Below are 12,397 nucleotides of genomic sequence, written 5' to 3'. Positions count from 1 at the left end.
GTGCATTCACTGGCACATACACTCAGAAGGAACGGCCACTCGTGTCGTTCCTTTTCAAGCCCTGTGCTGTGAATGACAGCTCCCGCCCGCATGCGCAACAGTGACATCATCGCGGCTCCAGACAGTCACAGAGTCTAAGCCATTGAACACGGAAGCAAGACTGGGGATAATGGAAGCTGCTGCAGAGCTGACATCGCAGAGCTGGAACAGGTATTTTTAAGGTAAGTTTCACGTAATGTGCTAGTATGCGATGCATACTAGCACATTATGACCTCCAGGAAGATAAAAAAAAACTTCCAGCGGTATACAACCGCTTTAATGGAGGTACAGACAGCAAAAACAAACAGCCAACTATTCTAACCCATCCCTCCGCTCCATGCAAACTAAATTCAAAAATAATAAAAAGGTATTTTTGGCATTAGTTGGGTATTAACGTTTTTTCACTTGGAATATAAAAGAGGAAGGATGCAGTAGCAAGGAGCAGTGGGCCACTGTGTTAAAAAGTAGTCCCATGTGTGCAAGAGGGCCCGAGATTTATTGACCAGAAGCAGCTCAGAGAAGTACTTGCTCTGCTATATACAGAGCAGCTCTACACCCCATTCATACCTGAGTATTTTGTAGCTGGAAGCTACATGTTCAGCATTAAAAACACAATTTAAAAAAAAAATGTTTATGGTGCCTGTTCATACCTGAGCACTCAGGCACCTTTGGCCCCAAAATACAGGAGCTTCTTTGCAGGCAGATTTGAAAAATCTTTTTTTTCAGGCGCTCCCATAATAAAAGTCTAAGGATCAAAAATTGCACAACTGCTGCCCCAAACAGACTACAGTACAGCACAAGTCTACTAAAAAACACATACAAACATGTACAAAAAAAAACGTTTAAAATTGCTTGAATACGCTACACCTAAGTGTGAATTTAGACTTAGAAGTTAATTGGCTCCTTTCTAAATTGGCCCTAGTATTACTATGTATAACTTATTATTATTATTATACAGGATTTATATAGCTCCAAGAGTTTGCGCAGAGCTTTACAAAATGAAGGCAGACATTACAGTTATAATACAATTTGGTACAAGAGGAATCAGAGGACCCTGCTCGTTAGTGCTTAAAATCCAAGAGGGAAGGGCAAGTGATACAAAAGGTAATAATTTGGAGTTAGGGACCTTAGATTGTAAGCTCCTTGAGGGCAGGGACTGATGTAACGCTATAATAAATGTAAATGTAAAGCTCCGCATAAATTGACGTACATTTATATAAGTACCTGTAATAAAAAGAAAAATAGTATCGCCAAAAAATACCACACGAAGGTACATTCAATCAATATTCTATAAAGCGTTGCTACCACTAGAGGGTAGTATTGCCATTAAATCCATGTTAGGTTGCAGGAAAGTTCCACATTTAGCAAGTTTTTTTTTTTTCTTAAGAGAAGAAAAGCCATCAACAATTGTTGTTGCCTGTAACGCTTTCCGTGCAGCCACGAAAATGTCCATGCTTGGCTTTTAAATTCATAATAGACAAGAAAACTCAGGACCGGGAGAGAAACATCTATAAACAAGAAGAACTGCATTTTGTAGAACTACAGAAGAGTGATGGGAGAAAAATGACCACATGGTCAATTAAACCTGCAGAACTTTTCAAACTTTGACTTTTTTGTCTGAATATATAGATCTATGTTTGTCTCAAACACAATTGAATCCACCTACAGTTGACTGTCTCACTGCCTCTGCTGGAAGTCTATTCCAGGCATCAACTATTTGTTTTGGTAAAATAATAATTTCTAAGATTGGTTTTGGACTTGCCTCCAATTAATTTGTGGTCATGTCCCGTGTTCTTGATCTTAGCCTCATATTGAAAATCCTGCCCTCCTGAACCGTTTTGACCTCCTTAAAGGCTTTAATCATGTCTCTCCTCTCCCTTCTTTCCTCCAGACATAATAATGTTTATAATCATTTTGTGAAAGAAGACAACTGCAGTACTTACAGCGCCAGGTCTTGGCTCAGGAACAGAGTGGGTGTAGGTACTCCACTGCTGAGAATCCCGGTTTACTTCCTTATAGAGGCCATTGAAGGCCCTCTGTACATCGTGCATAGAGAAGGCACACACGGCCGAGCTGCCCACACCTCCATTATTCCTAGAGAGAAAAGATTCCTTTAAGAGGCCAAATCCAATGCACTCTAATGAGCTGTCAGCTTCAAAACAGACTTTCATTTTAAAGATGCTACAGGCCTATGACATGTTCCTAATTTAAGCAATCTGCCTTTAATTCTATTAAATGTCAGTAACCCTCTATATACGTGGTCAGACATACACGCTGTGAGAACACAAAATTTGGACAAAAAGGGGCCATTACAGAATAAAAGACAGAAGTCTAGACAACAATATTGGAATCTAATAAACAACCAAAAGAAACATTGCGAGTTGTCAAGTCTCAGCAAGGGACCTGTGAAGACAAAGACAACAAGTCCTCACAGTTCCACACAGCAAGAATACAAATCACTTTCTGCTTACCACTGAGAGGTAAAGACTCCATAGAAGATGGTATTGGTCCAATGGTCATCCCCTGGAGTGAGCACAAACATATCCTGTAGCACATTGACAGGGAAGTTATTCCCAGGACGAGTGCACAGGAGCTGAGCCTTCAGGAACGTGGTCCACTTCCTCTGCAATACACGCTCTCCACCCAGATCACCCTATGGGGAAAAAAATATCAGCATTTTGGTTCTCCCCTTTTTATCAACACACATATTATATATATATATATATATATATATATATATATATATATATATATATATATATATATATATATATATATATATATATATATATATATATATATATATATATATATATATATATATATATATATATATATATACACATTCTAATCTTCCATTGGTAAGAACACAAATTCATTATAATACCTTCATGCATGTCCACATCACACTTCTTTATAAAAAAGAAAAGAAAAAAAAGCTGCTTCAGTGTATTTCTGGAGTGCACTATAGGGAACCTGTCATGTTAGCAATATGGGGGCTGCTACCATGGACTTGTTTTTGAAGGTGCAAAAAATAGTTGACACTAAAGAAGATCTGCATGGAAATAAAAAAAAAACTCCCTTACAGTGGGGCTACCCCTGCAATGCAAGGGTTAAATGCACTTTTATGTCTACTGGGTTTCATTTACCTGATCCTCCGTTTATGCAGACTCATTCCAGTCTGTAAGACTAATCCCCACAACCTCTTCTTCCTCATGCTCCAGTGGTCGCAGGACCTCTGGTGTCATCAAGTCTAATGCCCTGCATTTGATGTGAAGACGCTGAGTGACAGTCCACTATCGGAGTGTATGGAAGAATAAAAGAGTGCTAGCTGCTGGGTGGGGGGTTGGTTGGGCGTGAAGGATCGGGTAAGTAAAAGTGTTTTTTTTGGGACTGCCTAGATCTAATGAGCATTTAACCCTTGCAGTGATGGGGCAGCCCCTCTGCACAGAAGGACTTTTCCTTTCCTTGAAGTTGGGTTTTAAGACTCCATTACCTTGTAAACCACTGACCCTGAACAAATATACAAGAGATGGTCAGAGACTGCAGACATGATACAAGAGATGGCCAGAGACTGTGGATGTGTTGCAAGTAATGGTCAGAGACTGCAGACATAATACAAGAGATGGTCAGAGACTGCAGACATAATACAAGAGATGGTCAGAGACTGGGGAGATGATACAAGACATGGTCAGAGACTGTGGATGTGATGTATGAGATGGTCAGAGACTGCAGACATGATACCAGATATGGTCAGAGACAGCAGACATGATACCAGAGATGGTCAGAGACTGCTGACATAATACAAGAGATGGTTAGAGACTGAAGTTGTGATGCAAGAGATGGTCAGTGACTGCAGACACTATACAAGAGATGGTCAGTGACTGCAGACATGATACAAGAGATGGCCAGAGACTGTGGATGTGTTGCAAGAAATGGTCAGAGACTGCAGACATAATACAAGAGATGGTCAGAGACTGGGGAGATGATACAAGACATGGTCAGAGACTGTGGATGTGATACCAGAGATGGTCAGAGACTGCAGACATGATACCAGATATGGTCAGAGACTGCTGACATAATACAAGAGATGGTTAGAGACTGAAGTTGTGATGCAAGAGATGGTCAGTGACTGCAGACACTATACAAGAGATGGTCAGTGACTGCAGACATGATACAAGAGATGGACAGAGACTGCTGACATAATACAAGAGATGGTTAGAGACTGAAGTTGTGATGCAAGAGATGGTCAGTGACTGCAGACATGATACAAGAGATGGTCAGAGACTGCTGACATAATACAAGAGATGGTTAGAGATTGAAGTTGTGATGCAAGAGATGGTCAGTGACTGCAGACATGATACAAGAGATGGCCAGAGACTGTGGATGTGTTGCAAGAAATGGTCAGAGACTGCAGACATAATACAAGAGATGGTCAGAGACTGCAGACATAATACAAGAGAGTGTCAGAGACTGCAGACATGATACCAGAGATTGTCAGAGACTGCAGACATGATACCAGAGATTGTCAGAGACTGCGGACATGATACCAGAGATGGTCAGAGACAGCAGAAATATTACCAGAGATTTTCAGAGACTGCAGAAATATTACCAGAGATTGTCAGAGACTACGGACATGGTACAAGAGATGGTCAGAGACTGCAGACATGACACAAGAGATGGTGAGAGACCGTGGACATACTGTAAGAGACTATCAGAGACTGCACACATGCAATATAGCTACATAGTTAGTCAGGTTGAAAAATATGAGTTGATAGAGACTGGGGACATATTACATGAGAATGCTAGAAATCTCTGTTATAAAAGGGCAACAGAAAAACAGAGACGACACAAAAATGCCCAAGGGTCCCAGGTTGGGCGCCAGAGGCCTATGCACTATAAACCTATGAAAGTCAAGTTCTGATTGGCTGTAGATTACTGGAAACCTTTTTTCTCTTTGCAGCACATAAGTAAGAAAAGAAAACAATTCATGTTGGATCTGGATGTTGCACCAGAGAAGCCCTACATAACATGTACTTCAAAGGCAGATTTAATGAAGGAAGCTTCAAACCACCAAAAAAAAACACTAAAAAGCAGCAAGTAAAAAGATGTATATCTTATCCTCACCTTGCAAACTCGGGCAATTCGTGAAACAAGAGCATTTCCAAAAAAAGTAAGCTCTTTTCCTGTCTCCGTGAAGAAGAAATATATCTTATCATCATCCCCCACAGCGTTTCCTTTGGGAAGACTCTCTTGTATATGAGCTGAACCAACAAAAGCTGGATCTGTTAATGACAAAGCAATGGCTAATGAGTTTAATAGCAGGTCCTTGGCACAGTTAATCATAGTAGCAACACAAACACACATCCCAGTCTGAATAATAGTCCAGCAATGCTCTTATTTACATACCAGATACAAGCCATCATGCGTAATCACACAACCTTCACCCTTTTTTTACTTAGTGGAAATTATAACAATTCAGCACAATTATCTTTGAATGGAATAAAATGCCTTTTCCTTCTGGACGATGTAAATTAACCAGTTTATAAACCAAATTCTAGATAATAACACCAGCACACGCTGCTTGAGCTACAGGCAAGCCTCAAATGGATTCAGATTAGCAGCCAAGTATCTGTAGCTCTGGAAAAGTTGCAGATACTTCAAAGATAGTCTCTACTGTATGGATATCATACGCCGTGACATTCTGCCCAAATAGATTCTTATCAAAAGAGGAAATCAAAGGCTAACCTTGGAGCCAGTTCAAGGAGTTCTCCGTCTTCAGAATAATCTTGCTCTCTTGGCTCTTGTATATGCTGGGCTCGTTCCCTTGGAAGTTATTGACGGTGCCACCATACATGTCCCCATCTGGTAGTGAAGAAAGGAGGACAGAATGATAAGTACAAACACAAAAGCAGGCTTTTCAAAAAAGGGAGAAAAGATGAGGTACAGGATCTCCTACCAATCAGATTTACGTTCAACTTTTAGAACAAGGAAAGATCATTTCTAATTGGTTGCTTACCACACTTTGCTTTTCACCTTTTCGAATTAGTGCAAATGGATCTCTAGTAAAATGTAAAAGACCCCAAAAGGAGCTACTCACCGACCATGATGGCTGATGACTTGTATTCGGGATCAAAAGGACATCGCCCCTTTCCATCTTCTGTGATTAGCTTCCCATTGGAGTCCCTTTCCAAGGTGAAATCACTGATTTTCTAGAGGTAAAAGAATAGAGAGATGTTGATTCCTCCATAATACTGGAAATCGGTTGAACTACAGCAGGGGTCTCCAAATGATGGCCTGTGGGCCCCATCCAGCCTGCCACAAAATTTTATCTGGCCCCCAGCTAGGGTCAGTGGCATATCCTCAATGTGCACTGATTGAAGATTAAGGTCAGCAGAGGCTTCCTATGGTCTTCACTTTTGATGAAAGGGGGAGGATATGAAGGGGGCCCTGATGAAAAAAAGAGACTCTGATGTAAGGAGTACTTTGATGGGGACCTTAAAACGGGGGGGGGGGGGGATCTGATAGGGAGCCCGGTGTTAGAAGAGCCTCTAGTACTAGAAGAGACTCAAGTACTTTAACGGAGACCCTGATGTGAAGGGGGGGGGGGGGGATCTGAAAGGGAACCTGATGTAAGAAGAGACTCTGAAGTAAGAAATACGTTGATGGGGACCCTGATGTAAGGAGGGGGGGTGAGATGACGACACTCTAATGGGGACTCTGTTGTAGGGGGACGCAGATGGGGATTTATGTGTAAAATATACAATGTGCCCCTCATATCGAAAAGTTTGGTGTTTTTACTCTGTCCCATGCATGATTGCAGTACATTAAGTACACATGTTACATATATATATATATATATATATATATATATATATATATATATATATATATATATGTTAACTGTGAAATTATTCTAATAGGGTTCAAATAGCCCTATTGTTTGCCACAGTTTAATGTTGTTTATTAATGTATATTTTTTGTTTGCAGTGCATACCCTGTACGATAAAATATAAAGTATCCTGAAGAAGCCATATTCTGGTGAAACATGTCTAGCAAAAATATTTTTTTTAAGAAGAATGTAATATCTTTTTTAATGCTTGGTATAAAATGTTTTATATTTTAACGCATGTCATAGTGTAGTATCTTGATTCAGGCACCTTAAAAGTCTATTTTCTCCCAATCCTCCTAGGTATTTGGAGACAAAAATGACTTTAGGTCTGATTCATACCCTTTCTTCTGCCACCATATGAAATAATTGTTATAAACCCAAATCCCCACTTTTCTGGATGCCCAGGCCGAGGCAACCAGTGCCCCTGCCAAATACAGCACAACCATGGCGTCAGAAATGGAATTGTCAGTGAGGCGGAAACTAGTTGACCCTGGAGAGGGAGGTCTGTTATTTCTTTATGAGCAAGAGGAGCAGATTTTGTACCATAGATCCCCTTTTCTCATTCAAATAAATTGTGGCAATTTTTCATATTGAGTGACGAGAGTAAAGGTTGCATTTCACATCTACCATGTTAAGTGATAAGTTGCAATACTTTCATTCCACTCTGATAAATATATGTTCAAATGGGCACATGTGCCACCGGAATACCATCAAACTAACGTTGATTGAAGGCATTGTCATTTCTAGATTCTTTGATCATAGAATTTACTTGAGATGTGTATCATATGTATGAAATAATGTATTGCTATATATCCACAAGTCAAGCTCTGTGTACAGATGTGAGTGTCAATGTAATGTTTCCCTGTAGTAGGGGCTCTTCTAATTGGTTTCACCGCGGGAAGCAATGAGGCGGGCAGAATGTGTTTATGTGTGCCTGTTTACAATGATTACACATTTGCATGGGCACCCTTGGGCATCAGTGCATCTGTGCATAATCAACTTTTAGCTTGATTCTGGAGCAGTTGGCATGTGTATAAATATTGATTTTAGCAGATGCCAATTAACCAATTTAAGGACAGTTTTCAGGGGATGAAATGGTTAAAAGCTGTGCACATGACACTCAGTTTACAGTTGTGTTGTGTTGTATTAAGAGATAGTGTGGCATGGAGTGCCAGTTGGGTGTTACACCTGCTGGGATGATGATGAATATCAATACTATTGTGATGTCACTAGAACAACAGTGACTTCACATCTATCCACTCAACAAGTTTCAGGCGATGGCCTACATATGCAGACAATTGTTTATTCAGACACAAACAATGGCCCCACAGTACAAACAAGGCAAGCTAATAATACAAATAATGCATTAGGAAATTTAATTATACAACCCAGAGGTCTCCCCATCATATAATAATCATGGAAATGTGTAAGCTGATCTTGATGGCTGAATCCACTTATTGGTGGAAAAAAAATTACTTTTCAGCAGGCAATAGAAGAAAACTTTGTAGAAGAGAATGCTTATTATTTAAAAAGAAACACATGGCCCTTTCTTTTCTGTTCTATACATCTCCAGTGCCATTCCATGAAAATCACTGTTTAAAAGAAATCTATAATCAGAGGGATATAGGTGTTAGCTGCCTGGCTCTTATACTGCTCTTTCGGTAACCAACCTACAGTCAGGACTGGTGCAAGGATTTTTGACATAGCGCACGTCAAGCCACGCCCCTGAAGACGTCATAGATGACGGAACACTTGGAAGGAGTTGGAGACGTGTTACGCGACTTGCATGCTGGGACGCGGAGGCCATTTTGTGGGTTGGAAATGCTAGTGCTTATATTAACCTGCTGAAATGTGAACGCAAAACCTAATTACCTGTCGGACAGAGCAGCTGCCTGAGACTGAGTTAGTTACATGCTGCAGCCTGCAGAGGGAAACCAGTAGCCGGGCGCCCCTAGGCAGCAGTGCGCCCTAGGCGGTTGCCTAGTTTGCCTAGTGGTAGCACCGGCCCTGCCTACAGTATGCAGTTATGTGAAGCCAGAACTCCAAATCCTTCAACTTGTGGCAGATCAGTGAAAAAGCCACTGGATTAGCATAATTTAGACTAAACTTCCAGCTCCCAGAAGCTCCTGTTTTCACCCCCCTTGGAGGTCAGACATAGCCCAAGCAATGGCCAATAATGGGAGCACCAACTGGGTATTTTATGTCACTTTTATTTAGCTTGAATTTAGCCTGTAATCCTGAACTACAAAGAAACCTTTATGTCCAGTTTGGGTTGATAAAGAGCGGTCTTAATGAGAGTGCCAACTCTCACATTAAACAAGCTGCTAGCAGGCTTCAGTAGGCATCAGCACTATGGAGGCTTGTACAAAGCATGAGAAAGCCTACTGAAGCCTTGTTTAAAGTGACAGTCAATGCTACCGTTAGGATCTGTATTCAACTTCCCCAAACTGAAGCTGAAGGTTGCTTTAAAAGTTTTAGAAAACCTGCTCAAATTTTGCTGAAGGCTCTGCAAATAGTTTTGAAAAGCTTGCTGTATACACAGCTCTCATACAATCAGTAGCACATATACGCAAGGCCTGTAAACACTATACATGCGAGCAGAGATGAGAGAAGAATTTACACTGCTCATAGGCATGCGCAAGGGGTGATTCCCCCTGTTGCCTGGGCCCCCGCGTCCTGTCCCCCCCGGCAGCATTTCCGGCTTTGCTCCTCCCCTGCCGGCTGCTGCAGGGGATGTGTCAGGATGGAAAGGGGGGGGAAGTGGCTGGTAAATATGTCATTTACCAGCCCCTTCATTTTTTGAATGAGTAAAGTAAGTGATTGGTACTGATCGCTCCTGTGTCCATTCATAACTGAAGCATAGTAAACTGTTTGTGAAGGAACAGGATGCCGCTCAGCACAGAGCATTTCCCATTCATTCACTGTCCAGTGCAGCTGAGGCTTCAGAAACTGAACTGAATGCCAATAATAAAGGCATAATCTTAAAACATGAGGCTAGTAAGTCGGAAATTCACTTTTTGGATATTAACATCAAGGCTGTGGATGGCGAGATCTCTACACCCACCCATTTCAAAGAAACCAACAGAAATGGCTTTATTAACACCAACAGTTGTCACCATGCAGCCTGGTTCTTAGGACTCCAGAGAAATTGCACCAATAGGAGTGACATTCTCCGGGAGGCCTCATCTCTCAAGTTAAAATTCCATGAGAAGGGTTATCAGCTATCAGAATTGGAGGAGGCTATCAAAAGTGCTGACGAGATGGTCAGAGATGACCTGCTGGACCTTAGGATTAGGGATCTTTTAAGTTTGCTCTCCTTACCACCTATTCCAAACAACCTTTTTCTGTTAAGAAAATAGTGAGCAAACCATGGGGCATACTAAGGTTGCAAGAAGCACCCAATATTATTGAATACCCTGAAGAAATTTCAGTTTTTTTAGAATATGGGGGGGCTTCTTCCCTTGTAGGAAGTGCCCCATATTAAAAATGAATGCACATATGCGCAGAAGGACAGAGTTGTTTCAGTCCTCTTCCACCAATGAGGAGCTCCCCATTAAACCCTTTATTACATGTACAACGAGGAATGTCTTGTACGTTGTCCATTGCCCATGTGGGCTTCAATATATTGGTCGCACAATACGGATGCTACACGTAAGATTAAGTGAACATGTGGCCAATATAAAAAAAGGGTTTCCTAAGCACAGTTTTTCTAAGCATTATGACCCGTGTCATAATTGAGATCCTAGTGGTACTGTGTTTATAGGTATTGATAGATTTACTAGTAACTGGAGAGGTAGTAATGTGGTGCGAGAGGTATCACGTCTAGAAACAAAGTGGTTTTATCAGGTTAGGTGCTATGCCCCACATGGTATGAACATAGAGTGGGATATTAATTTATTCATTAATAATAGCTAATCAGTTTTTGTCTTTTACCCTATTGTCTACTCCTAGACAACACTTTTAACTTAAGGTTTTCATTTAAGTTTTATCCATGTCCTTGTAATATGTATGGAATTGTGTATAAATGTAGTAATGTTATTAATTGTTTATTTTGGTAATATATTTTTGATGGTGCTGCTTTTTGGCTTGGTTGCTTAAGATTTACTATAAGTATTGATGCTTCCTGTCAATGGAGTGCATAAGTATTTCCTGCTTCCTGTTGTTGGAACTCAGCAGATTTTCTATTTGCTTCCTGCTTCCTGTCATTGGATCGCAGGTAATGCCCGCCCACTAATAAGCTGTCCCTTATATATATATTGAGCATAGCGCACGTCAAGCCATGCCCCTGAAGACGTCATAGATGACGGAACGCGTAGAAGGAGTTGGAGACGTGTTACGCGACTTGCATGCTAGGACGCGGAGGCCATTTTGTGGGTTGGAAATGCTAGACGTTTCCTACAGTACTTATATTAACCCGATGAAATGTGAACGCAAAACCTTTTAGCTTTTTTATAAATAAACAATCATTTGGATGTCTGCACTATGAGGAGTCTCTTTTTGTCTCTTAACTGGGTATTCAGACTGTGAAGGAGATACCGAGTCATCCCCATGCTGCTGAGGAGCTGGCAGTGATTTATATCCATGCTTGTTAACATCTACCTATGGGTAAGAGGCAGTGTGTTTGTGGGACGGTGGCGATCTCTTCACTTATTTGATACCTCAAGATACATCCCTGTGGCTTACTTTTGACTTTTAAAAGTGGATTACATTTATATGTTTTTGCCAGTTGAGTCTGTGCCAGCAATATATTTTGGGTTCATGTTGGACTTTTTTCAAGCGCTTCACCATTTTCCGTATATTTTGCTTATGTTTTGTACATGCATATTGTGATAGCTGCTATTTAAAAATAATTTTAATTTAAGAGGTTATATGCTCCCAGCAAAACAGCAAATCATTACTTATACCTGAAGGGCTGTTGGAGAAGCTGATAATTGCTGTAAACCATACAATAGGCTTGATGGTCAGTAGGAATAAAAAATATTAATTCAATGCTGGTGTCAGTGGGAGGAATAGCGCCCCATCATTGGTTTCAGTGGGAGGAATAGTGCCCCATCTCTGGTGTCAGTGGAAGGAATATCACCCCATCATTGGTTTCAGTGGGAGGAATAGTGCCCCATCTCTGGTGTCAGTGGGAGGAATAGTGCCCCATCTCTGGTGTCAGTGGGAGGAATAGTGTCCCATCTCTGGTGTCAGTGGGAGAAATAGTGCCCCAACTCTGGTGACAGTGGGAGGAATAGTGCCCCATCTCTGAAGTCAGTGGGAGGAATAGTGCCCCATCTCTGGTGTCAGTGGGAACAATATTGCCCCATCTCTGGAGTCAGTGGGAGGAATAGTGCCTCATCTTTGGTGTCAGTGGGAGGAATATTGCCCCATCTCTGGTGTCAGTGGGAGAAATAGTGCCCCATCATTGGTGTCAGTGGGAGTAATATTGCCTCATCTCTGGTGTCAGTGGGAAGAATAGTAGCC

The 12,397-nt window shown here is 41.2% G+C and overlaps 1 protein-coding gene across 1 annotated transcript in view; it reads right to left on the bottom strand.

Annotated features, from left to right (window-relative positions):
* Nucleotides 1-12,397, bottom strand: part of SEMA4B (semaphorin 4B) — a 100,669-nt gene that overhangs the window by 14,236 nt on the left and 74,036 nt on the right. The window contains exons 5-9 of the mRNA XM_077469352.1: nucleotides 6,140-6,251; nucleotides 5,788-5,904; nucleotides 5,167-5,324; nucleotides 2,511-2,692; nucleotides 1,983-2,133 (exon numbers count right to left, since the gene is read on the bottom strand). Coding sequence (XP_077325478.1) covers nucleotides 1,983-2,133; nucleotides 2,511-2,692; nucleotides 5,167-5,324; nucleotides 5,788-5,904; nucleotides 6,140-6,251 — 720 coding nt within the window. The remainder of the gene's footprint in view (nucleotides 1-1,982; nucleotides 2,134-2,510; nucleotides 2,693-5,166; nucleotides 5,325-5,787; nucleotides 5,905-6,139; nucleotides 6,252-12,397) is intronic.

The sequence above is a fragment of the Lithobates pipiens genome, unplaced genomic scaffold, assembly GCF_037356315.1.
Source record: "Lithobates pipiens isolate NorthernLeopardFrog02 unplaced genomic scaffold, aLitPip1_a1.2 Scaffold_8, whole genome shotgun sequence".
NCBI classification, from domain to species: domain Eukaryota; kingdom Metazoa; phylum Chordata; class Amphibia; order Anura; family Ranidae; genus Lithobates; species Lithobates pipiens.
The sequence above is the reverse complement of the archived record's forward strand: the minus strand, read 5'-3'. Positions and strand labels throughout refer to the sequence as shown.